Below are 27,169 nucleotides of genomic sequence, written 5' to 3'. Positions count from 1 at the left end.
TGAAAGAAATAAAAGCTGAAATAAATAATTCTCTCTACTATTATTCTGACATTTCACATTCTTACAATAAAGTGGTGATCCTAACTGACCTAAGACAATTAATTTTTACTCTGATTAAATGTCAGGAATTGTGAAAAACTGAGTTTAAATGTATTTTTTTAAGGTGCATGTTAACTTCCAACTTCAACTGTAGGTAATCACACCCCTGACACAATACATGTTAGAATTTCCTTTGGCAGCGATTGCAGCTGTCATTCTTTCTGGGTAAGTCTCTAAGAACGTTGCACACTAGGATTGTACAATATTTGCACATTATTCTTTTTAAAATTCTTCAAGCTCTGTCGAGTTGGTTGTTGATCATGGCTATGCTGCAATTTTCAAGTCTTGCCATAGATTTTCAATCCGATTAAAGAGACCTGACCTCACTCCAGACCTGACTGCCCTTGACCAGCACAAAAACATCCTGTGGCGGACTGCAATAGCGTCGAATAGTCCCCACGATATGCAACTGTTCAGGGAAGTCAGGAACCAATATACACAGTCAGTCAGGAAAGCAAAGGCTAGCTTTTTCAAGCAGAAATTCACATCCTGTAGCTCTAACTCCAGAAGGTTTTGGGACACTATTAAGTCCATGGAGAACAAGAGCACCTCCTCCCAGCTGCCCACTGCACTGAGGCTAGGTAACACGGTCACCACTGATAAATTCATGATAATCGAAAATTTCAATAAGCATTTCTCAACGGCTGGCCATGCCTTCCTCCTGGCTACTCCAACCCCGGCCAACAGCTCCGCCTCCCCCGCAGCTACTCGCCCAAGCCTCCCCAGCTTCTCCTTCACCCAAATCCAGACAGCAGATGTTCTGAAAGAGCTGCAAAACCTGGACCCGTACAAATCAGCTGGGCTAGACAATCTGGAACCTCTCTTTCTAAAACTATCCACCGCCATTGTTGCAACCCCTATTACCAGCCTGTTCAACTTCTCTTTTGTATCGTCCGAGATCCCTAAAGATTGGAAAGCTGCCGCGGTCATCCCCCTCTTCAAAGGGGGTGACACCCTAGACCCAAACTGTTACAGACCTATATCCATCCTGCCCTGCCTATCTAAAGTCTTTGAAAGCCAAGTTAATAAACAGATCACTGACCATTTCGAATCCAACCGAACCTTCTCCGCTGTGCAATCCGGCTTCCGAGCCGGTCACGGGTGCACTTCAGCCACGCTCAAGGTACGAAACGATATCATAACCCCCGTCGATAAAAGACAGTACTGTGCAGCCGTCTTCATCGATCTGGCCAAGGCTTTCGACTCTGTCAATCACCGTATTCTTATCGGCAGACTCAATAGCTTTGGTTTTTCTAATGACTGCCTCGCCTGGTTCACCAACTACTTTGCAGACAGAGTTCAGTGTGTCAAATCGGAGGGCATGTTGTCCGACCCTCTGGCAGTCTCTATGGGGGTACCACAGGGTTCAATTCTCGGGCCGACTCTTTTCTCTGTATATATCAATGATGTCGCTCTTGCAGCGGGGCGATTCCCTGATCCACCTCTACGCAGACGACACCATTATGTATATTTCTGGCCCTTCCTTGGACACTGTGCTAACTAACCTCCAAATGAGCTTCAATGCCATACAACACTCCTTCCATGGCCTCCAACTGCTCTTAAACGCTAGTAAAATCAAATGCATGCTTTTCAACCGTTCGCTGCCCGCACCCACCCGCCCGACTAGCATCACCACCCTGGACGGTTCCGACCTAGAATATGTGGACAACTATAAATACCTCGGTGTCTGGCTAGACCGTAAACTCTCCTTCCAGACTCATATTAAACATCTCCAATCCAAAATCAAATCTAGAATCAGCTTTCTATTTCGCAACATAGCCTCCTTCGCCAAAATTACCCGAGTAAAACTGACTATCCTACCGATCCTCGACTTCGACGATGTCATCTTCAAAATAGCTTCCAACACTCTACTCAGCAAACTGGATGCAGTCTATCATAGTGCCATCCGTTTTGTTACTAAATCACCTTATACCACCCACCACTGCGACCTGTATGCTCTAGTCAGCTGGCCCTCGCTACATATTCGTCGCCAGACCCACTGGCTCCAGGTCATCTATAAGTCTATGCTAGGTAAAGCTCCGCCTTATCTCAGTTCACTGGTAACGATAACAACACCCACCCGTAGCACACGTTCCAGCAGGTATATCTCACTGATCATCCCCAAAGCCAACACCTCATTTGGCCACCTTTCCTTCCAGTTCTTTGCTGCCAGTGACTAGAACGAATTGCAAAAATCGCTGAAGTTGGAGACTTTTATTTCCCTCACCAACTTTAAACATTAACTATCTGAGCAGCTAACCGATCGCTGCAGCTGTACATAGTCCATCTGTAAATAGCCCACCCAATCTGCCTACCTCATCCCCATACTGTTTTTATATTATTTACTTTTCTGCTCTTTTGCACACCAGTATCTCTACTTGCACATCATCATCTGCTCATTTATCACTCCAGTGTTAATCTGCTAAATTGTAATTATTTGCTCCTATGGCCTTTTTATTGCTTACCTCCTCATGCCTTTTGCACACAATGTATATAGACTTTCTTTTTTCTACTGTGTCATTGACATGTTTATTGTGTTATTGGCTTGTTTATGGTTTACCCCATGTGTAACTCTGTGTTGTTGTCTGTGTCACACTGCTTTGCTTAATCTTGTACAGGTCGCAGTTGCAAATGAGAACTTGTTCTCAACTAGCCTACCTGGTTAAATAAAGGTGAAATTAAATTAAATTTAAAAAAGTCAAAACTGTAACTAGGCCACTCAGGAACATTCAATGTCATATTGGTAAGTAACTCCAGTGCATATTTGCCCTTGTGTTTTAGGTTATTGTCCTGCTGAAAGGTAAAATTGTCTGCCAGTGTCTTTTGGAAAGCAGACTGAACCAGGTTTTTCTCTAGTACTTTGCCTGTGCTTAGTTCTATTCCATTCATTTATTTTTAGCTCAAAAACCCCTTTGTCTTTACCGATTACAAGCATACCCATAATATAATGCAGCCTTTACCATGCTTGAAAATATGAAGAGTGGTACTCAGTGATGTGTTGGATTTTCCCCAAGCATAACACTTTGTATTCAGGACATAAAGTACATTTTTGTGCCACATTGTTTGCAGTTTTACTTTAGCTCCTTAATGCGAACAGGATGCATGTTTTTGAATATTTGTATTCTGTACAGGCTTCCTTCTTTGTCATTTAGGTTAGCATCGTGGAGTAACTGAAATGTTGTTGATTCATTCTCAGTTTTCTCCTATCACAGCCATTAAACTCTGTTACTGTTATAAAGTCACACTTGGCGTCATAGTGAAATCCCTGAGCGGTTACTTTCCTCTTCGTCAACTGAGTTTGGAAGGACACCTGTATCTTTGTAGTGACTGGGTGTATTGATACACCATACAATGTGTGTCACAATGGCGTGTATAGGTGGCAGAGGAAGTCAGGCGCAGGAGAGTCAAAATAGAGTGTAGCATGGAGTACTTTAATAATAGTCCCAGTAATTAGCTCCATAACACTCACGGAAAATTATAATACAAAAATCTGGGTATGAAGACCCATAGCACACCTATACACAGAACACACAACACTTGACAAAGAACAATCTCTGACAAACACATGAAGGGAAACAGAGGGTTAAATACACAACAGGTAATGAATGGGATTGACAACAGGTGTGTGGGAAGACAAGACAAAACCAATGGAAAATGAAAAATGGATCGATGATGACTAGAAGACCGGTGAAGTCGACCGCCGAACACCGCCCGGACAAGGAGAGGCAACGACTTCGGCAGAAGTCGTGACATTACCCCCCCCCCTGACGCGCGGCTCCAGCAGCGCGTCGACACCGGCCTCGGGGACGACCCGGAGGGCGAGGTGCAGGGCGATCCAGATGGAGGCGGTGGAATTCTTTTAACATAGAAGGATCTAAAACGTCCTCCACCGGAACCCAGCATCTCTCCTCCGGCCCGTACCCCTCCCAGTCCACGAGGTACTGAAGGCCCCTCGCCCGACGTCTCGAATCCAAAATGGATCGAATAGCGTACGCCGGGACCCCCTCGATGTCTAGAGGAGGCGGAGGAACTTCACGCACTTCAGCCTCCTGGAGCGGGCCAGCCACCACCGGCCTGAGGAGAGACACATGGAACGAGGGGTTAATACGGTAATTAATGGGCAGTTGTAATCTATAACATACCTCGTTCACTCTCCTCAGGACTTTAAACGGCCCCACAAACCGCGGACACAGCTTCCGGCAGAGCAGGCGGAGGGGCAGGTTTCGGGTCGAGAGCCAGACCCTGTCCCCTGGTACGAACACCGGGGCCTCACTGCGGCGACGGTCTGCGCCAATTTTCTGGCGCCTTATGGCACGCTGAAGGTGGACGTGGGCTGCCTCCCAAGTTTCCTCAGCGTGCCGAAACCAATTGTCCACCGCAGGAGCTTCGGTCTGACTCTGATGCCAAGGAGCCAGAACCGGCTGATACCCTAATACACATTGAAAAGGGGTAAGGTTAGTGGAGGAGTGACGTAGCGAGTTCTGGGCTATCTCTGCCCAGGGCACGAACTTCGCCCACTCCCCTGGCCGGTCCTGGCAATAGGACCGCAGAAACCTGCCCACATCCTGGTTAACTCTCTCCACCTGCCCATTACTCTCAGGGTGAAAACCTGAGGTAAGACTAACCGAGATCCCCAGACGTTCCATGAACGCCTTCCAGACCCTTGACGTGAACTGGGGACCCCGATCAGACACTATATCCTCAGGCACCCCATAATGCCGGAAAACATGTGTAAACAAAGCCTCCGCAGTTTGTAAGGCCGTAGGGAGACCGGGCAAAGGGAGAAGACGACAGGACTTAGAGAACCGATCCACAACGACCAGGATCGTGGTGTAACCCTGTGAAGGTGGAAGATCAGTCACAAAATCCACTGACAGGTGCGACCACGGCCGTTGAGGAACGGGTAAAGGTAAAAGCTTACCTCTAGGCAGGTGTCTAGGAGCCTTGCACTGGGCGCACACCGAACAGGAGGAAACATAAATCCTCACGTCCTTAGCTAAAGTGGGCCACCAGTACCTCCCATCAAGACAGCGCATCGTCCGACCTATCCCAGGATGACCAGAGGAGGGTGATGTGTGAGCCCAATAGATCAATCGGTCGCGGACAGCAGACGGAACGTACAGACGACCAGCTGGACACTCAGGAGGAGAGGGCTCTGCACGTGACGCCCGCTCAATGTCCGCGTCCAGCTCCCACACTACTGGCGCCACCAAACACGACTCTGGGAGTATGGGAGTGGGATCCATGGGTCGCTCCTCTGTGTCATACAGCCGAGACAATGCGTCTGCCTTGACGTTCTGGGAGCCTGGTCTGTAAGTAAGTGTAAACACAAAACGAGTGAAAAACATGGCCCACCTTGCCTGGCGAGGATTTAGTCTCTTCGCCTGCCGGATGTACTCCAGATTGCGGTGGTCAGTCCAGATGAGAAAAGGGTGATTAGCCCCCTCAAGCCAATGCCTCCACACCTTCAAGGCTTTTACGACAGCTAACAGCTCTCGGTCCCCCACATCATAGTTACGCTCCGCCGGGCTGAGCTTCTTCGAAAAGAAAGCACAGGGGCGAAGCTTCGGTGGCACACCCGAACGCTGAGAGAGCACTGCTCCTATCCCAGCTTCGGATGCGTCCACCTCTACTATGAATGGCAAAGAGGGATCCGGATGAGCCAACACAGGCGCCGAGGTAAACAGAGCCTTCAGTTTACCAAAAGCCCTATTCGCCTCGGCTGACCACTGCAAGCGCACCGGACCCCCCTTTAGCAGTGAGGTAATGGGAGCTGCAACCTGACCAAAACCCCGGATAAATCTCCGGTAGTAATTGGCAAACCCTAAAAAACGCTGCACCTCCTTTACCGTGGTTGGAGTCGGCCAATTACGCACGGCTGTAATGCGGTCGCTCTCCATCTCCACTCCTGAAGTGGTAATCTGATGCCCTAGGAAGGAGATGGATTGTTGGAAGAACAAGCATTTCTCAGCCTTGACATATAAATCATGCTCCAACAGGCGACCAAGCACCTTGCGCACCAAGGACACATGCTCAGCGCGTGTAGCAGAGTATATCAAAATATCATCGATATACACCACTACACCCTGCCCGTTCAGGTCCCTGAAGATCTCATCTACAAACGATTGGAAGACTGATGGAGCATTCATCAACCCATATGGCATGACCAGGTACTCATAATGACCTGAGGTGGTGCTAAATGCCGTCTTCCACTCATCACCCCTCCTAATACGCACCAGATTGTACGCACTCCTGAGATCCAATTTTGTGAAGAAGCGGGCCCCGCGCATTGACTCCATTACTGTATTTATCAAAGGTAGCGGGTAACTATATTTTACCGTGATTTTATTAAGGTCTCTATAATCAATGCACGGGCGTAAACCGCCATCCTTCTTCTTCACAAAAAAGAAACTCGAAGAGGCGGGTGAAATGGATGGCTTAATGAACCCCTGACGCAGGGATTCAGAGATATAATTATCCATAGCCACTGTCTCCGCTTGCGACAGAGGATACACGTGACTCCTGGGATATGCAGCGTCTACCAGGAGATCTATCGCACAATCCCCCTGTCGATGGGGTGGTAATTGAGTCGCCTTCTTTTTACAGAAGGCGAGTGCCAAATCGGCATATTCGGGGGGAATGCGCACGGTGGAAACCTGGTCTGGACTTTCCACCGTAGTAGCACCAACGGAAACCCCTACACACCTACCTGAGCACTCTCGCGACCACCCCGTGAGAGCCCTCTGTGGCCAAGAAACAGTGGGGTTATGAGTAGTTAACCAGGGTAGGCCTAACACCACAGAATACGCAGGAGAATCAATAAGGAAAAGACTAATCTTCTCCTTGTGACCCCCCTGCGTTATCATAGACAAAGGTGCGGTGACCTCCCTGATAAACCCTGACCCTATTGGTCGACTATCTAAGGCATGAATAGGGAAAGGCATATCCACAGAAACAATAGGAATCCCTAAACTATAAGCTAAATTTTTATTAATGAAATTCCCAGCCGCGCCTGAATCTACTAGCGCCTTATACTGGGAATGCAGGGAAAAATCCGGAAAGGTGACAGAGACAAACATAAGTGCAGCAGAGGGCTCTGGATGAGTATGGTGCCTACTCACCTGGGGTGATGCCAGAGTGCCCTGCCTGACTTCTCTATTCCCAGAGGAACCAACCCGGCACCGATCAGCAGTGTGATCTCTGCGATCATAGATGGTGCTCGAGCGGGTACCCCCTCCGGTCTCCCTGCGCACCATCCCTCCCAATTCCATAGGTTCGGGAGAGAGAGTGCGGGAGGATGGAACAACCAGACCCCGATCTAGACGTCCCCGAGTAGCCAGCATGTTGTCCAGCCTGATGGACATATCCACCAGTTGGTCGAAGTTGAGGGTGGTGTCTCTACAGGCCAGCTCCCGACGGACGTCCTCGCGTAGACTACAACGGTAGTGGTCGATCAGGGCCCTGTCGCTCCATCCAGCGCCGGCAGCCAAAGTCCTAAACTCCAACGCGAACTCCTGAGCACTCCTCTTCCCCTGCCTCAGATGATAGAGGAGCTCACCTGCTGCTCTGCCTTCGGATGGGTGGTCGAATACCTTCCGGAAATGGCAGATGAGCTCCTCAAAATGGTCCAACGCCTTATCCTCTCCACACACAGCGTTGGCCCACTCCAGGGCTTTCCCGGTAAGGCAGGAGATGAGGGCGAAGCTTTTCTCACGGTCTGTTGGTACTGGAGAGACCGTGGCCAGATACAAGTTCAGTTTTAGGAGAAAACCCTGGCAGCTGGCAGTATCTCCATTGTATCCCGTGGGTAGGGATAACTGGATCCTGTTCTGTTCCGGAGGGGAAAAAACGTTCGAAGGAATTCCAGGGGGTGGTGGAGGTACTGGACACGCTCCCTGTCTCTCCCAGCGGTCCATACTCTGGACAATGCGATCCATGACAGCGCACAGACTGTCAATCTCCGCCGCGTGTTCCAGGACGCGTTCCTCAACCTCCATTAGTGAAGTGCCTCCTCCTGCTGACTTCATTTTTATGGTCAGAGATTCTGTCACAATGGCGTGTATAGGTGGCAGAGGAAGTCAGGCGCAGGAGAGTCAAAATAGAGTGTAGCATGGAGTACTTTAATAATAGTCCCAGTAATTAGCTCCATAACACTCACGGAAAATTATAATACAAAAATCTGGGTATGAAGACCCATAGCACACCTATACACAGAACACACAACACTTGACAAAGAACAATCTCTGACAAACACATGAAGGGAAACAGAGGGTTAAATACACAACAGGTAATGAATGGGATTGACAACAGGTGTGTGGGAAGACAAGACAAAACCAATGGAAAATGAAAAATGGATCGATGATGACTAGAAGACCGGTGAAGTCGACCGCCGAACACCGCCCGGACAAGGAGAGGCAACGACTTCGGCAGAAGTCGTGACAATGTGTAATATATCAAATCAAATATTAATTTAATCAATTTTAAATTCAGGCTGTAACACAATAAAACGTGGATACAGTGAAGGCGTCTGAACACTTTCTGAAGGCACTGTATATGGCTCAGGTGGTTTCCATTCTGATGCCCTTATGTCACATGATGGAACTAATACATATGGTGCCAATATGCATGACATTTCCATGGAAACGAAGGTATGACGACCAAGTGGCCTGTCCATGGATTTTTGCTGTTGTAGGTAAAATAGATAGAAGCAGAAAAGTGATTGTTGTTGAATTACACTAACTTAAGAGGCAGAATACATTATATCTGACTTTGAATTAATTTCCCCACAGTGGAAAAAGGACCTGATAATACACTTGCAGTTTGCAGTTCTACTGTCAACTCCTATAGGATTATGCATGCCTGTATCCATGGCAATCTCACACAATCGTGCAGGCAATGATTTTTTCCTGCCCATTACAACTTCTGATTGAACTGATAAAAATGTACTTTTATCTAGGGAAATTCCCCTGAGGAAAACTATACATATAGACATTTGAGGCACCCTTAAATATCATAATAATCATGCTTTGAGGGAAATACTAATAAGGAATGAACATTCCTAATAGGCAGCATAGTTCTTTGTTTTCAACACATCAACTGTAGAATAAGCATTTTCTTTGGTTAACGCTTCCACTTTCTCCTCTTACATCGAAACCCACCAAAGTAGAGTACGTAAATGTGTGTACAAGGTAGTATCTTTCAGAAAACGGCTTCCTGGTTGTCACAGGCATATAGTACCCTGAACATCAAGCCTACTGTACCTCAAGGTATGCCTACGAGATGAGTTTTCTCCTTCAGCTGAAATTATTATTATTCTCTTTAATGAATTCAGGCGTTCTTGGTGCTGCCATGACAGGCGAATAATTAATCATTCTTTAAACAGAGACCCCTTTTTTTCTTCCGTGCCCCCTCCTGGAATAATGATCCGTTCATTACCAGCCAGCCGACATGTTGACAGGTAGGTGATGGAAATTAGAGGTTCAGGAGCAGCTAGCGATGGGATGGGAGCTTCAGCACTGTGGCCTATGACTGCCTCACTGATGGGTCATAGTATAGCTATTAGTAAGCTACATTTAAACCTACAGCAAAATGTAATCAGAAAAAAATGAACATGAATCCCTCCCTGTACAGTACATTAAAACAACACACCATGTTCAACAATGTATTTGAAAAGTAAGCTGTGGGTTTATCATATACCAGACTGCCGATCAGACCCCAATACCCAATGCCCTCATGTATGACCAATGACAAGGATTTATTTTAGGACTGCCTAATGGCATTTTTGAGTAGTTCAATAACATGGGGGTTACTGCAGATACCTTAGATCGCTTGTTCTGATCATCCTCACACCACTCAGGATACTCTGCTTCCATGCTGGCTGGTGATTGGGAAATTACACAGAGGGCCTGTTGGGGGTTCTAACACATCCGATGTAATGTAATATTAATATTAATGTCCACTGAGAATGGTCACAGCTTCAAAGGGGGCTTTCTTCACTTACTCTTTAAAGAGGGTTCTTTGGTCATCTTTTCTTTGTTGGTAAGTGCTGACAAGTCCCTCTTAAGTGGAAAGTGTTTAAGTTTACTCCCAGCTAAATGATGAATATCTACATTTATAAACAGATTTAAATGTAGATGAAGCACAGCCCATGTTAGATCATGAGCAATATTAGTGCATCATTGGCATCATAGTATCCACGATCTACAATACCATAGGAAACACATCCCTCTGAAAAATATATTGCTGTTTTTGACCATACAATGCTTGTCATAGTGTTTGTGAAAATTATTATTTTGAAATTATTACTAGGTCAGCAAAGACAGAGGTAGTTCATGTCAACAGACGACCAGACGTTTCTTGTAACAAATGGACGCTTGGGAAAGAAATGGTCATTGTCAGAACAGAAACCCAAACAATCACAACCATGCATCTTACAGCCTCAAAACCACCAGACCTTATTAGTACAGGAGCAGCACTTTGAGTTCAGGAGCAGCACTTTGAGTTCAGGAGCAGCACTTTGAGTTCAGGAGCAGCACTTTGAGTTCAGGAGCAGCACTTTGAGTTCAGGAGCAGCACTTGAGTTCAGGAGCAGCACATTGAGTTCAGGAGCAGCACCTTGAGTTCAGGAGCAGCACCTTGAGTTCAGGAGCAGCACCTTGAGTTCAGGAGCAGCACCTTGAGTTCAGGAGCAGCACCTTGAGTTCAGGAGCAGCACCTTGAGTTCAGGAGCAGCACCTTGAGTTCAGGAGCAGCATAGTAATACACAGTCAACGTTCAGTCATTGTAGTACACTAGCATTAAATCTCTACTGGGTCTGGTAGTTCTCTCTTTGTAGATAATGCCTCAGTTGTACAACAACATACCTCCCATGTTATTTAGATTTTCATGCCAGGTTTGCATCTGGTTGCAACAAAATGGGTTGTGCTCTGTGTTCGACCACAGGGAAATCTATCACCGCCACTGTCGTTTTGATGTATTTGAGGACATCAAGGTATGGCTTTCATACACACACACACACACACACACACACACACACACACACACACACACACACACACACACACACACACACACACACACACACACACACACACACACACACACACACACACACACACACACACACACACACACACACACACACACACAAGGATCTAATTTTGTCAACTGGACATGAGAGGTAAATAATTGCACCGACAGGAACAGCAGCACTAGTTGTGTGACTGAACCCTCTTCAGTTGGTTGGTAAGCGTTCAGGAGATTAATCCCCTTGTTCAGCTGCAGTAGTATGTGAGATTCAGGAAAACAGGGCAGCACAGATGGATTTATAACATTAGATCAACTAGCTAGAACGGACAGATATTACAATAGAACAACAAAGCCTGTTAGCATACAAAGCATACAAAGTGTCCTTTCTCCCAATCATCAGAAAAAGCCTTCAGAAACACTTTACAAAATCCTGTACCCTGTATACAGAATATAGTCTGCTATATCCCTGAGATTATAGCCTTGACAATACGTTGTCGGGAGACAATGCTTTGTGCTTCCTTCCCATATCTTATGTGTTGAGGACTGTAGTTATTTTGACTGCACAACAGCTCCACTAAAATGGTTATTTTCTCCCTGCCGTTTTGTTTCTGTCTCTTTGACTCACTTCTGGGCAGGGGGTAGAGTGGTGTGTCTATAGGGCCTGTTCCCCTCCTCGTCCTCTAGCCATGTCTGGCACTGCCAAGTGTACCCATGCCAGGGCTGCCTCCCTAGGATGGATACTGCCTCTATGGCAGGGGTTGTGGGTGCCTGGTTGGCACTGAGTGAAATGGTCCAGAGGGAGTTCTCACACGTGTCAGCGTCACAGATGACACAATCCTCTCAGACAGACAGGGCTTTGTTCTAGTTCCCTCTCCTCTCCTCTAGTTGCCTCTCCTCTGGGTGGGTGGCTGGCTGGCGGCTAGGCTACACTCAACTTCTGTCCTGTGTGCTGCTGGGGCCATCTTGGCCACACGCATTGTCCTGTCCCTCTCCTCCAGGCCTGCCTGTGTGAGCAAGGGGCACCTGTGGCCACTTGGCCTCTTTTCTCTCTAGGCATCCAGCCGAAGAGAAGAAAGTTCTCCCTTGCTGCCAACACACGGCCGGACGGTCTGGCAGGCCCTTCTCCACAAGACAGTGTCACAGGAAACTGTATTTAAATGGGTTACTACTACCTACAATGATGAATGGAAAACGCTTACAAAACATCACCTTTATTTCCAGTTACATGCCTATTTTTTAAAAGGACATTTTGTATCTCCTCTTCCTTTTCATATCTGCCTTGTTGAATGTTTTTAGACAAAAGAATGCTGTGATCATTTTGAGACACTTTACTTAAGCTTCCGCCTAAGGGCCAAACCTCCTTTAAAAGTACTGGTGCTGCATAGCAAAACTGTAGTTCTATATCTTTGTTGGTACCTGACATGAATGATAACACCTTGTCAAGCTCGCAGGCTGAGAAGAGAAGCTTCATACAACAAGGTTGAAAAGTGAGATGAGGGTTTACTCCAACTAATGAAATACAAATGAAGTTCTCTCTTGTCTAAACTAATTTATTTAATGTACCATAAGTAGCACATGGCAATATGCAAGCACTTGAATGAGCAGATAGTGATTAGCTTTTGCATTGCTATGGGCATATTATTTATTTTGTAGAAGTCACATTTGTGTCTGTACTATAGATGAATGAAACGCACGTTTCCATACATGGACAACTTTGACCCAACTGGTGGCATGGAGATTAGCATTATCACAAATAGTGCACACAAACCCACCATCATGCATGGTATTAAGTAGTTCACCCAGACCACAGCACATACATCTTAATGCACAAAATAGTGAATATGTTTTATCTATATTTAATGTACCTTTTGCAAATCGTTATTCTGTGCTTGTATTTTTACCTAACTGTTTACTGAATTATCCATTCATAAAGCACATGCAATGGTGTCACTGTAATGAATAAGTTTGACAAAATAACTGTGTTGTCCATCCAATATACTCTTAGCATAGGGGAACGTCAATTTCATTCAGTAATACAAAAAGACAAAGCTTATACATTAGATTTACATAGTGCCGGCATATAAATTCATTAAATGTTAATTTCATGCAGGCTTTTTGTGAGCGCAGCAGAGCCTGTTCTCCCTCAGCAGATAAATAATGGGAGTATGAACTGTTACTCATGTGGGTGTTGCCAACTGGTTTAATGTATGAACTATGGAGACAGGCCATTGTAAGTTGGAGATTCCATTACTTAGTTGGCGTAGTCAAACTTGCCTCTGGAGAGAAACCTGTTCACCTAGTTTGCCAATCAAGCCATAAACATCAACATTTACAAAGTGAAGTGTCGCCCTCAATAACACTCCGAGTCTGGAAGCGTAGGCTACATTTCAGAGGTGAGCTGATGAATGCGTATGAATTTAAGGTAATGGAAGCAGGTAGAGCACAGAGAAGGAGTGAACAATGCTCTGAGAGAGGAGAAGAGAGGAGGCGTTATTGATTCTTCTGCTGCTTTTATCTCACAGTGAGCTCTACCTGTCAGATTGGATTACACAGACAATGGCTTTCATGAGTCTGTAGGAATTCAGAGACATACTGTTTTTATGCCATCATCTGCACCCAGATCGGTTATGTTCCATCACTGCATATGCCTATTTTATGTAAATTACATCTGAGGAAATTCAACCTATTAAATGACCTGTCAAGTCATGATTTACCCTGGTGAGTCAAATGTTTTTCTCATCAATCTTCAAGACCTGGCTATTAATCTCTCAGCTTGTCCAACCTTTATGAGTATAAAGAAGAAAAGCCAGGGGCTAGACACACATTTACATGGAATATAGACTTCTTCCATCAGGGCAATAAGAGTGACTGACTGACTTTCTTCTTGCGCACTGTCTAATACCCTGTAAATCCGTCTAGCAGAGGTAGGTTTCTGCGAGAGGCTCAATGTTAAATGTCACACTGACTATTCTAGACAAATTAATTTGTGAAAATCCACATCAAATACTGACAAACTGTGCAAAGTATTGAAATCACATTCCTTGCAGTAGGTATATTGGAAGTATGCATATATTAGGTTATTTTCTGTACATGCTTATTGAATCTGAAATATTTCAATGCAACAAAGCAATGCCAAAACATCTGATGAAACTACAAGCGTGCATCAAATATTATGAAGTATTGCTAATAAATTATACTGTATATGTTATTGGAGGTCTTAGGACTAATCCTTCTGCACACTTTCACTCCCCAATTGGAAATAACCTGTGAATGAGTGTCCTTCCCATTGTACCATCTATCCCTTTGGGGCATCCAGCTCCCAAAATACGCTCTTGCATTTTTTATGAGTTCTTGGAAGGTATCTGTGTCTGTAGTGTTGATTCACTTACTCCTGCAACAACCTTTGAGTCTTTAACCTTACAAAAGTTTTCACAAATGGACCACTTTTTACCAGTGGCAGACAGATGGAAAGGGAATTGAAGTGAAGAGGACCAATGTCTGGCAGATGAAATGATATTTTATCCGTTGTACACAGACAATGGATGGACAGATGTATTACTCCTTAAATTAGCTGCTCAATGCCAAAGTAACAGCTTGTACTTCAGATTTCCAGATTTCCAGAGGTGGGGTAATTTCAGAGAACAATGATTCTTGAAAACCACTCATTGTTTTCACCTAGTCACAGAGCCATACCTGACCCGCTATTAGCAGGTGTAGTGAAAGAGTTGTAAAGCTTCCCTGTATATGTCTTTTAATGAGACAACACTGATCATTTCCTGGTCCTTTACAAAGTAATTAGCACAGCACAGAAACATCTATTTGACCGGTGGGAAATTAGCTTCTAATTAGCCTATTTCACTATTATTATATTTTTTATTGTCATGGAGAGGCTGCTCCATGGCATAGTGGACTCTGAACAGCTAAAAGTTGATACTTGTTAAAAAAGTTAGAATGTTGTACCATCTTTTATTTTTCAGTGGCAGAGGAGAGTACAGTAGTCATTTTGAAGTGGTGCTGACAGTTGTTTCATGTTTGGTTCACGCCTCCTGTCCCTGACCTTATTCTCCCACTGCCCTCCTCCCACTTTTTAACTCTTGCTACACTATCCTCTTTCATATTAATTGGACTTGCTAAGGAAAATAAACACCTTCCCTATTTTCCATTCAAAAGCATTTTCTCCTCTCTTTAAAGTATATTGTAGTTCTGTGCAATGGTCTCTTCCTCTTTAAACCCTCGTCTTTTTCCACAGAAAACACTGGAACGTTTCAACAATCATCATTCATTCATGCTGGGGTCCCTCCAGACCTCTGTTGAATGCTCTCCTCCCCTGTTGTTCCTGAACCGTCTCCTGTTGGAGCGTATCTATTGGGACCACTGTGCAGCAGGAGGAATATGTTTCCAGGAGGCAGTGTAGTATTTCATAAGAATTTCCAAAGTTTCTGATTATCATAGTCAGTAGCCCTCAGGGAACCTTTAGGTCCAAATCTGGTGGGCAAGTTGCTAGGGTAGTTTCTATGAACTTTTCCCATTCTTCATATTTATTCCCCTGTGGATGAGCATGAAAATAAACACAAAGAATCAACTTCATAATTTATTTTTAGTAAAACAAAAGTTGATTTTGAACTGCAATTGTTTTGTCGTTGATGCTGTATTTTTCTGGGGATACGATGATTTCAAGCCATCCATTCCTACATTTTGGTTCTGAACTTCTGAAAGATCATGCAACTTTTCTTATCATGAAACATATTTTTCTTTCCTCTCCAACCAAAATTGATTAATGCACCTGCTTTTGGCTAAAGCACTCTTGGCCCGGCTGTCAGACTAGTCAGACTAGACATCTTTGCTTACATCGCTGCTGCCACAATCTACAGGCCTTTCGGACCCTTTCGGACCTGTAGATCCAGTGATGATTGTGTTCATCATCTGGAGAAGAGAAACCTTCCAGTGGCTGCTGCTGAGTCATGAGCATGGAAGCATGCGTAACTAAAGCTGGCATATTCATTAAGTAACTGTCTGGGAAAAATAGACTAGAATCCAATCAAATCGCCTGCCAGCCGGGAAGACGAGGAGAACAAAAGCTCTGGTGACATTTCAGCGATAGCTGACATCTCTTCCCTGACGAATGGTCATTGCTACCAAGACCCTGTTTCAAATCAGAACATCTATTTCAGTCCACTTGGCATCAGTCTTTTCACAGACAGACAGAACCATTTTAGCCTAGATTTGATTTTCTTTTTATCCATTTTTTTCACGGCTCATTGTCCACTGTCCAAAGCAGATGATAGTGTTCAGCTAAATGTGCAAATGCAAATGTATTTAGTATATTAGTTGTGGAGCTAATTAGAATGGAATATTTTGTACTAGTTGCAGCACTGACAAACAGGGTTCCATGTCCACTGACCTCCTTATCAACTAACTAACATGAAACCGAGCGAAAGAGGCTCTTTGCTTTTCACACTGTGGTGTGTGTGCCTGATTAGATGTTGCATGGCAACAATAAAATGAGGTATTATAATGCAACAGATCTTACAGATAAGCCATTTTATTTGACTTAACCTGTATTTTATCATTACAAACATTACAAACATTGATGTTGACTACTCAGTGATGGCCATGTCTGTATTCTCCCCTCATACCATCAGCGCAGCAGAGAGATGTATGTGTACAGTAGCATACAGTTAAAGATTTGGGGCATAAGTAATGGGGATTGTATGTCCTTTTCACCTTTTATCCTCCCAATCTACTGAAGTGTAAACTTGCCAGAGAAATCTGCTCTCAGAAAATGTTGACTTGTTGACTTGCAAAAGGAGTCGCTAAGTTGTTAATTGGCCTCAGTGTGCCTCCGCAAATATGCCGTTAATCACGGCCAGTTATTATGTGTATCATACAAGTTGACATCCTGTTTTGATCATCATGACTAGGGAAAGGAGGGTGGTCACACTGTAGATATGATTGAATTCTGGAATCCTTGTTAAGTATGATATAATGTGATACCATTATACCGCTTTCATCATAGGCACTACTGTATGTTGTTATTGTGGAACCTAGAGCATTGATACTAATTGAGTACTGCGCCTGCTCATGAACCCACTGTGCTTGAACTTGAGTTTGAACGAGAAAGTCGTGTCAACGTTATCTCTGTTTCAAGTATCATGTATTACTGTTTGTGTCGTAGTAAGAACACAACAGTTATATATTCAAAAAGCATTCACACTAGAGTAAATGTTGCCAGTTCTTCTACGTTCACATCTGTGAGATGAATATTGAACTGGAGGTTATCATCTCTATTTTCTAAAGCAGTTTATAGTTCTTCATTGATCTCAGTCTCAAAAAGGTACAGTCAAGGTAACTCCTTTTCAGTGACTCTTTTTAATGAATACTTGTTCACTATAAATAATCATTGAATGACCTATGTCTTTTGATGAATCATAATAATAATAAACAGTTACTTAATATCGCTTTTATATTACTCAGTTACTTATTGATGGTTCTGTGAAAATCAAAACGATTGTAGACTAATTTATATCTAATGTAGAAGATGGCCCATAAGAAGTCAGATCATTATTTTCCCTTTTTCTAACAGATGATATTTACAATTTGTAGTAGCCTTCAAATGAATCCAACCTTCAAGCAGTGCTGGACCATTCTGTGGTATGTGGTCATACATAGGAAGCTATTGTTACTAACAGCATTTCGTGCCATAGGTTCAATCCGCTTCTCAACAGATTGCTTGTACTTTGAAAACTCATTCGTGTTCTCAACATGCCCAAGCAGCAGTTTATGGTCACTTACAATGTCTACTACAATGACTCTACTCTCTCAAGGTCCTGGTATTGTTCCTCACAGTGGGCTGTGGACATCAGTAATGGAAGAGACTTATGTTTACATGTGCAACATGAATACGGATACAACATGGGCTGAATGGATGTACAGTATTACCTTGACCAATCAGTAACTGCTACAGCCAAACTGGGGGAATGCATTTTATACAACTCTGCTATTACACACAATATCAATATTGAGCTATTAGTTAACTTTACTTTCTTGATTTTCTACTGCAGATAGCTACTGTAGTATTGCTGGAGTTATTAAGGTGGTATTCACCGTCCCCCAAACTGCCACCTGGGCGTGGGTGCAGTCTGCTGTCTCCTGACCTCCTTTGGGTCCTGCGGGGCCAGTTGAAAATGATGCCCACAACATCTGGTTGCTCTGCCATGCCAGCAGGCAGGGGGCCAGTCAATTTGCCATGGTTCCATGCACTCCTCAATTAAGCAGATGTCTGCATGCTGGATGCTGGATTAGTACCATCTTATAAAGAGCAGTCATCACACTCTCTCCAGCTGAGTCCCCAGGGAAGGCCAACCAGCACAGGGTGCAATGTTACCAAGGATCTGAAGCAATTACCTCTGTCCATTCTTATCCATCTGTCAAATTGATTTCGATCAGACCTATTGAGAGACATATCAGCTGGGGGCTGAGCTATGCTGCTGTTGGTTTTGGCTGAGGCTTGTTTGGAGGAAACCAAAGAGATTCAATTGGGAGAGGATTAGCACAGTGAGCTGGCTAGAGGAGCCATCTAGCTTGGAGCGATGGACGGTTAATGATTTGTATCCCAGGGCTAACATGAAGAGACTATAACAATTGTGTTGGCAGGTCAATGAGATAGTGTAAGCTGCCTATGTGGGGTCTATCAGGTCTCGACTTCCACAGCTTTCCTGGGAGACACCAGCTCTTACATCTCACCACTGACAGGACGGATCTCATGCAGCCATATTATCTAGTGGCCTCATGGGTGGAATGTTATTAATATTTTTCGTAATTTCAAAATCTATAAAAAAATAAAAGAATTTAAACATATCTACTTTGAAACCTCACTCACATGGTTATGGGCTTAAAAAAAATAAAACACCTGTACCATGTCAGATTTAGTTGAAATGTATTACATTTTGAGTTTGCATCCCAATATTACACTTTATATACATTACATAAGACCATTTCAGATAGAAACACCGGATGTTCGGTGACTTAAGACTACCAAGAAACACTGTGTGACCCTGATTTAGCCCACTGCAGTAAAATGTAAAAAATATTGCCTCACTTAAGTGGGAAAACAAAACAACAGTGCATAATCGAATTTGCTAACTTCTAAATACATTGTAGCATTTATATGGGCCCATAATCTCAATCACTCAGATGGAACATCAATATTTAATGACATTTTTTACTTTTTCTGCCAGACTGACACCTCTCTCTCTGCCATCTTTCTCTTTCTCTCCCCCCAGAGGCTAACCAGATGAACAGTGTGGGTCCAGGATCATCACTAATGCCAGGCTTAGGGTCTCCTCCCCACCCTTACCCTTCCATGGGACAGATCACTAGCCCCTATGAGCAACAGCAACCTGGGAAAGAGCTCAATAAGTACGCCTCCCTCAAGGCTGTCGGTAAGAGACACAGTTATTGCTCATTCTAAGATATGCAGATATGGGAATACAGGAATAAGCGCTGAGCTGCTTCTCTGATTAACTTCACAATCAAAATAGCTAATCAGATTTCATCAGCTAATCAAAAGGGGTAATATGTAATTTAATTATAATTTCAAATCTAACGAAATGCATATATTTCACAGTACAATATAAGTACCAGTCAAAAGTTTGGAGACACCTACTGATTTCAGGATGTCTCTTTATTTTTTACTATTTTCTATATTGTAGAATAGTGAAGACATCAAAACTAGGAAGTAACACATACGGACACATGTAGCAACCAAAAACGTTTTCAACAAATCAAAATATATTTTATATTTGAGATTCTTCAAAGTAGCCACCATTTGCCTTGATGACAGCTTTTCACACTCTTGGCATTCTCTCAACCAGCTTCATGAGGTAGTCACCTGGAATGCATTTCAATTAACATGTGTGCCTTTGTTTAAAGTTAATTTGTGGAATTTATTTCCTTCTTAATGCGTTTGAGCCAATCAGTTGTGTTGTGACAAGGTAGGGGTGGTATACAGATGATAGCCCTATTGGTAAAATACCATGTTATCAAGTAAGCAAAGAGAAATGACAGTCCATCATTACTTTAAGACATGAAAGTAAGTCAATCCGGAAAATGTCAAGAACTTTGAAAGTTTCTTCAAGTGCAGTCGCAAAAACCATCAAGCGGTATGATGAAACTCTCATGTGGACCGCCACAGGAAAAGAAGACCCAGAGTTACCTCTGTTGCAGAGCACAAGTTCATTAGACTTAACTGCACCTCAGATTGCAGCCAAAATAAATGCTTCACAGAGTTCAAGTAACAGACACGTCTCAACATCAACTGTTCATAGGAGACTGAGTGAATCAGGCCTTCATGGTCGATTTGCTGCAAATGAACCACTACTAAAGGACACCAATAATACGAAGAGACTTGCTTGGGCCAAGAAACACTAGCAATGGACATTAGACCAGTGGAAATCTGTCTTTTGGTCTGATGATTCCAAATTTGAGATTTTTGGTTCCAACCGCCATGTCTTTGTGAGACGCAGAGTAGGTGATGATCTCCGCCTGTGTGGTTCCCACCGTGAAGCATGGAGGAGAAGGTGTGATGGTGTGGGGTGCTTTGCTGGTGACACTGTCAGTGATTTATAAAAAATTCAAGGCGCACTTAACCAGCATGGCTACCACAGAATTCGGCAGCGATACGCCATCCCATCTGGTTTGCGCTTAGTGGGACTATCATTAGTTTTTCAACAGGACAATGACCCAAAACAGACCTCCAGGCTGTGTAAGGGCTATTTGACCAAGGAGAGTGATGGAGTGCTGCATCAGATGACCTGGCCTCCACAATCACCCGACCACAACCCAATTTAGACGGTTTGGGATGACTTGGACTGCAGAGTGAAGGAAAAGCAGACAACAAGTGCTCAGCATATGTGGGAACTTCTTCAAGACTGTTGGAAAAGCATTCCTCATGAAGCTGGTTGAGAGAATGCCAAGAGTGTGTAAAGCTGTCATTAAGGCAAAGGGTGGCTACTTTGAAGAATCTAAAATCTAAAATATATTTTGCTTTGTTTAACAATTTTCAAATCAAATCAAATGTTATTTGTCACATGCGCCAACTACAACAGGTGTAGACCTTACAGTGAAATGCTTAAAAACAAACAAAATAGCACGGTTGGTTAAGAGCCAATAAAATAAAGCCAATCCTCTCCTGTGCCATTCTTATTTATTTTTTTGGTTACTACATGATTCCATAAGTGTTATTTCATAGTTTTGATTTCTTCACTAATATTCTACAATGTAGAAAATAGTAAATATAAAGAAAAACCCTTGAATGAATAAGTGTGTCCAAACTGTTACTGCACATGCCATGCAATATCAATATCAATCATTCATACCTATAGCATGTGAGAAAGGGAAACCATTCCACTGAAATGGATGGGAATGGTACAGTATTTATTTGGCCATCTGTTAAATTGAAGGCATCTCTTCTCATAAAAGAGGACGTGAGGATAGGAATATCAGCCGAGATCGCAAATGAGCATACGCCTCTGAAGTGTCGAACTTCCATGTAATCGCACTCAAATAACATGATTAAATGTGGGCTAATTAACACAATGGAGATCTCGAATGATGAGCAAAAAACACCAAGCAGCTAATGTAGATATGTTCTGCTGCCTGCTGTAATTATCAGTTAGCCTGGTCTCCGTCTCCATCCTAGCATGCTGTATGGTTACTTACTGAGAGACACTATGTTTATGTGACACTTTCCGTTTAAAGAAAAACCTCAAAGAGAGAGAGGCTCTCAACAAAGATATTTACACTGTGTAAACGGTTTATTTCAGATTAGACAGGATAACAGATGTAGAGTTTTTCCTTTCAGAAAGGGAGGAAAATAGCCTAGCTTTTAGGAAAATTACTGTAATTGATTTGTCTTTCAAATTTCATGTCTCAAGGTTATCCATTGTTTTGCCTTTGTTGCTCTTAGGCGCCAATGATAACCGTAAATAAAAATACGTTCTATATCACCTATAGTTTTGCTGCTGCACACCATATATGAAGAACCCTGTGAAATGTTGGACAGTCACTGTTACAGTACCTAAATCAACTATTGAAGATCTACATTGAGTCAGCTCTGATTGACCACAGAACCAATATTAGGATCAAGAAACCATGTCTCTTCAATTATCCTTCAACATCATGTTGGAAAATTAAATTTCTATAACATTTTGAGAGGGTGAGTATAATAAAGTAAACATCCCAGCTTGACCCATTATTAACTGAAACATGTCTTATGCCTCACCTCTAAATTCCCTGAGTGATAAATCCAAGGTTTGGGAAATGATAAACCAAAATCTAGCAATCAATTATTCTCTCCCACTGTCCACCCAGTGATTTTGTAAGGTCACAGAACTGGATTTCTCACAGACGTTTACAATCTGAACTGGCTAATTTATAAAGGAGCGGGAGCCCCATCGGGGAGTGGTCTGAAGACATTTTGGATCTGCCTGCCGCTCTTCTGGCTGTAAACACTAGGATAATTATTTCTCATGCCTTTCTCCAAAAAGCTGTAATTATAATTGAGTTGAACATGACAATTCTGCAAGCAGCCTTCTCTTTGATGCATTCATTAAGGATACAAGTCTACATGAAGATCTCTGCAATTTCAGCATTGTGTGTATGCCACAGACAGTGAATTAGATTGGGATTCTAATTTATGTATGGGTGTCACGTGCCAGGGGATATTGTTGATTTCCTCGTCGTGTAGTTATGTCAGAGACTTTCCCTGTTATCTTCGCCTCTCCATTAGAAGCAAAATGTCATGGTGCTGAACTAATGTCTCTGAAATGTAGAAAAAAGGGAATGATTACTTAGGCTCACAGGAAAGCAATGTCTAAGCATGTTGACTTTATCTCTAAGGTTTTTTTTTTACACTGATTGATGCTCAAACAGTAGGTCGTTTTCTCCATAGACCAATAGGAGAAACAGGAAAGTGAGCTCGCAGAGCTGATAAACGCTCTGATTAATAAACCAGAGAGACAGGCATCAGAAACCAGCTCTGCTTCTGATGGGGAATTAAAAGAAGTGAAGGAGACATATTTGATAGCGTTTATCACCCTAATTAAACAGGGGTCTCCTTATGGATTCTGCCTGATTCAACTAAAGGAACTTCAAAGCCCCTCGCCATAAATGGGTCTGGATGAGATTGCAGCTGTCAGAGCTGCAGAGGGACAATCCCACAGAGGATGATGTGGCGGCGGGCATGTGGAACATTCACCAGATTCTTTCTGTGACATTATAGACAATCAGATGAAACTTCTCTGACTGCTGCTAATCTAGTGAAGAGGCGTCAAGCTGCAAATGGATCATTATGGGACATAAAGACTGGGGGGAAACGTACGCTACCATTCAAAAGTTTGGGGCCACTCAGAAATGTCCTTGTTTTTGAAAGAAAAGCTCATTTTCTGTCCATTAAAATAAAATAAAATTGATCAGAAATACAGTGTAGACATTGTTAATGTTGTAAATGACTATTGTAGCTGGAAGCGGGCAGATCTTTTATGGAATATCTACATAGGCGTACAGAGGCCCATTATCAGCAACCATCACTCCTGTGTTCCAATGGCACGTTGTGTTAGCTAATCCAAGTTTATTATTTTAAAAGGCTAATTGATCATTAAATAGTACCCGAAAAACACCAGTCTCAACGTCAACAGTGAAGAGGCGACTCCGGGACGCTAGCCTTATAGACAGAGTTGCAAAGAAAAAGCCATATCTCAGACTGGCCTATAAAAATAAAAGATTAAGATGGGCAAAAGAACATAGACACTGGACAGAGGAACTCTGCCTAGAAGGCCAGCATCCAGGAGTCGCCTCTTTACTGTTGACGTTGAGACTCGTGTTTTGCGGGTACTATTTAATGAAGTTACCAGTTGAGAACTTGTGAGGCATCTGTTTCTCAAACTAGACACTCTAATGTACTCGTCCTCTTGCTCAGTAGTGCCCCGGGGCCTCCCACTCCTCTTTCTATTCTGGTTAGAGCCAGTTTGCGCTGTCCTGTGAAGGGAGTAGTACACAGCGTTGTACGAGATCTTCAGTTTCTTGGCAATTTCTCGCATGGAATAGCCTTCATTTCTCAGAACAAGAATAGACTGATGAGTTTCAGAAGAAAGGTCTTTGTTTCTGGCCATGTTGAGCCTGTGATCGAACCCACAAATGCTGATGCTCCAGATACTCAACTAGTCTAAAGAAGGCCAGTTTTATTGCTTCTTTAATCAGGACAACAGTTTTCAGCTGTGCTAACATAATTGCAAAAGGGTTTTCTAATGATCAATTAGCCTTTTAAAATGATAAACTTGGATTAGCTAACACACTTGGATTAGCTACGCCTATGCAGATATTCCATAAAAAATCTGCCGTTTCCAGCAACAATAGTCTGGTGTGGCTCAGTTGGTAGAGCATGGCGCTTGCAACGCCAGGGTTGTGGGTTCATTCCCCACAGGGGTACCAGGATGAATATGTATGAACTTTCCAATTTGTAAGTCGCTCTGGATAAGAGCGTCTGCTAAATGACTTAAAATGTAAATGTAGTCATTTAAAACATTAACAATGTCTACACTGTATTTCAGATCAATTATATGTTATTTTAATGGACAGAAATGTGCTTTTCTTAAAAAAAAAGAAGCTATTTCTAAGTGACCCCAAACTTTTGAACGGTAGTGTATCTAATGAGAGCTGCCCGGTGACTAGGGGATGGGAGGGAGAACAGAGGAATGAGTGCCGGTGGGGAAACTTATTAAACTGTTTGGGTTGAGTCTATGTAAACCAATGTGGTCCTCTCCCTCCTCTCTGATTCTCTGATATGTATTAAGCTGTGGGCCATTGATGTGTACGCTATGAAAGCACTTTGTTCAGAGGGAGCTCTGCACTGCTCCTCCCTTGTTTGAGACGAGTCTCACTCTAATGTGGCGGTGTCTGATCCAGAACATTGAGGCTGAGGCCGTCTGCCTCTGCCTCCGCCCACCGGGGTATCATAACAGATTAAAGGTCAACGGCAGGACATTTAATTAGAAAGTCTGAAATGTCACACGGCGAAATGACTAACGCTGTAGAGTATGGTGTTGCTCCACAATTAGTGAGGAGAGAATGTTTTCAGAAGAGGTCTGCACCAGATTGGACATGTCAAATGACACCATGTAACAATGTCAGTGGCTGTTATGGGCAAATGATGTCCGATAGTTAAAGGATATATTATACACATAGCATAAAATATACTATAGAAATCAAGTAAACATTCCAGAATGCTCAGGGACATATTCATTTGCATATTACAATACAACTGTGTACACAACCAGCTTTGAAAAGAGCAAACTCTCCAACCAATCTGGAGGGGGTTGTTTACTATTAGCTAAAGCCTGCATGTTTCCAGATGATAATGGCAATGTTGGGAAAATCATTTACATTTATATGATGATCAACAACATTCAACACGGCTCAGGCAAAATGTATTTTTCACCTCGGTATCCTTTAAAAAACCTTTAGCTCCCATTTTCTCAAATGTTCCTCACCCCACATGACAATATGTAATCTATCCTAGTTTAGGATTAATATGGCATTAATATTGCATTTACAAAAATATAGATTTGGAAACAGTCCAAAATCCTCAAATACTTCAATATCTCAACTAATCTAAATAAATCTCACCAAAGCAAAGACCGGAACATTTGCTATTGCCTGTGCATGAAATTAACAAAATGGCTGTCATTCCAATATTTTTTCATTTATATTTTTTTGCTCTTGTGTATGTGTGTATGTCTGTTTCCAGCGGAGAAGGTTAATGACAACTTCTACACCAACCGGCGGCACATGGTAGAGATGGCAGCCAAAGGCAGTCTCCCTATGCACCCGATGCACCGCATAGAGCAGGAGCCCAGCAACCCCTACAGCCCTCCCTTACAGCCTTCCCTAAAGCAGAACGGACACAAATCCAAAAGCACCAAGGGCCACAGCAGCTACAGCAGCAGCTCCCATACCCTGGCCTATGGCTCCAACACAATCGCCAACCCGGGGATGCAGAAGAACTGGGACGGCTCAGAGACGGTGGGCCGCCGGCAGAGCCACGGCACTAAGAAACACTGCACCATAGAGCAGGTGAACGAGATGCACAGCACCTCGCGCAGCCAGCACTACATGCCTCCGCAGCCCTACTTTGTCAGCAACAGCAAGACAGAAGTGACTGTCTGATCTGAGAGCCCACCCCACCACCATACCCACTATAACCCCAGCTGTAAAAGAGAGAGAGAGAGAGAGAGAGAGAGAGAGAGAGAGAGAGAGAGAGAGAGAGAGAGAGAGAGAGAGAGAGAGAGAGAGAGAGAGAGAGAGAGAGAGGAGAGAGAGAGAGAGAGAGAGAGAGAGAGAGAGAGAGAGAGAGAGGAGAGAGGAGAGAGAGAGAGAGAGAGAGAGAGAGAGGAGAGAGAGAGAGGAGAGAGAGAGAGGAGAGAGAGAGAGAGAGAGGAGAGAGAGAGAGAGAGAGAGAGAGAGAGAGAGAGAGAGAGAGAGAGAGAGAGAGAGAGAGAGAGAGAGAGAGAGAGAGAGTTGGTCAGAAGGTTGCTGTAGAGGCTGAAGTAGAACATCGGAAGTAGAACATCGGTCCTGGATTGAGTGCACCTCTCTAGGGGTGCTGTGTGTCTACTAATGCGTGTGGCTGACTGTGCATGTGACAGGCATGTGTGGGACTCCTGCCAGTGGGAGGAGAGTGACCAGAACAACATACTCCAAACCTCCAAGTTTCCGGTCATCACTGTATTGATGATTATATTGCAACTAATACAAATGAATCATATACTGCAAGTCAGACTAACATTAATGAGCAGAGCATAGCAATGATTGACCTCTGATGGACAGATTAGCCAGGATGAGTCTGGAGCCATGCAGCGGTGGAAGAGACTGGAACTGTACAAAAGCCCAGTGGCAATAGACTTTTCCTATTGTCAGTATTAACTGAGATCTCAAAGGGCCTGAAAATGTGTATCATCTCATGTAGTTTCCACTGAATCCACCTCGG

The 27,169-nt window shown here is 43.5% G+C and overlaps 1 protein-coding gene across 1 annotated transcript in view; it reads left to right on the top strand.

Moving 5' to 3' along the window:
* Positions 1-26,470, top strand: part of LOC129830581 (protein shisa-9B-like) — a 34,216-nt gene extending 7,746 nt beyond the window's left edge. Inside the window, exons 3-4 of the mRNA XM_055893148.1 lie at positions 19,410-19,568; positions 25,931-26,470. Coding sequence (XP_055749123.1) covers positions 19,410-19,568; positions 25,931-26,349 — 578 coding nt within the window. The 3' untranslated portion in view covers positions 26,350-26,470. The remainder of the gene's footprint in view (positions 1-19,409; positions 19,569-25,930) is intronic.
* The last annotated feature ends 699 nt before the right edge of the window (positions 26,471-27,169 follow it).

This window comes from Salvelinus fontinalis, chromosome 2, assembly GCF_029448725.1.
Source record: "Salvelinus fontinalis isolate EN_2023a chromosome 2, ASM2944872v1, whole genome shotgun sequence".
Taxonomy (NCBI): Eukaryota; Metazoa; Chordata; class Actinopteri; order Salmoniformes; family Salmonidae; genus Salvelinus; species Salvelinus fontinalis.
The sequence above is the reverse complement of the archived record's forward strand: the minus strand, read 5'-3'. Positions and strand labels throughout refer to the sequence as shown.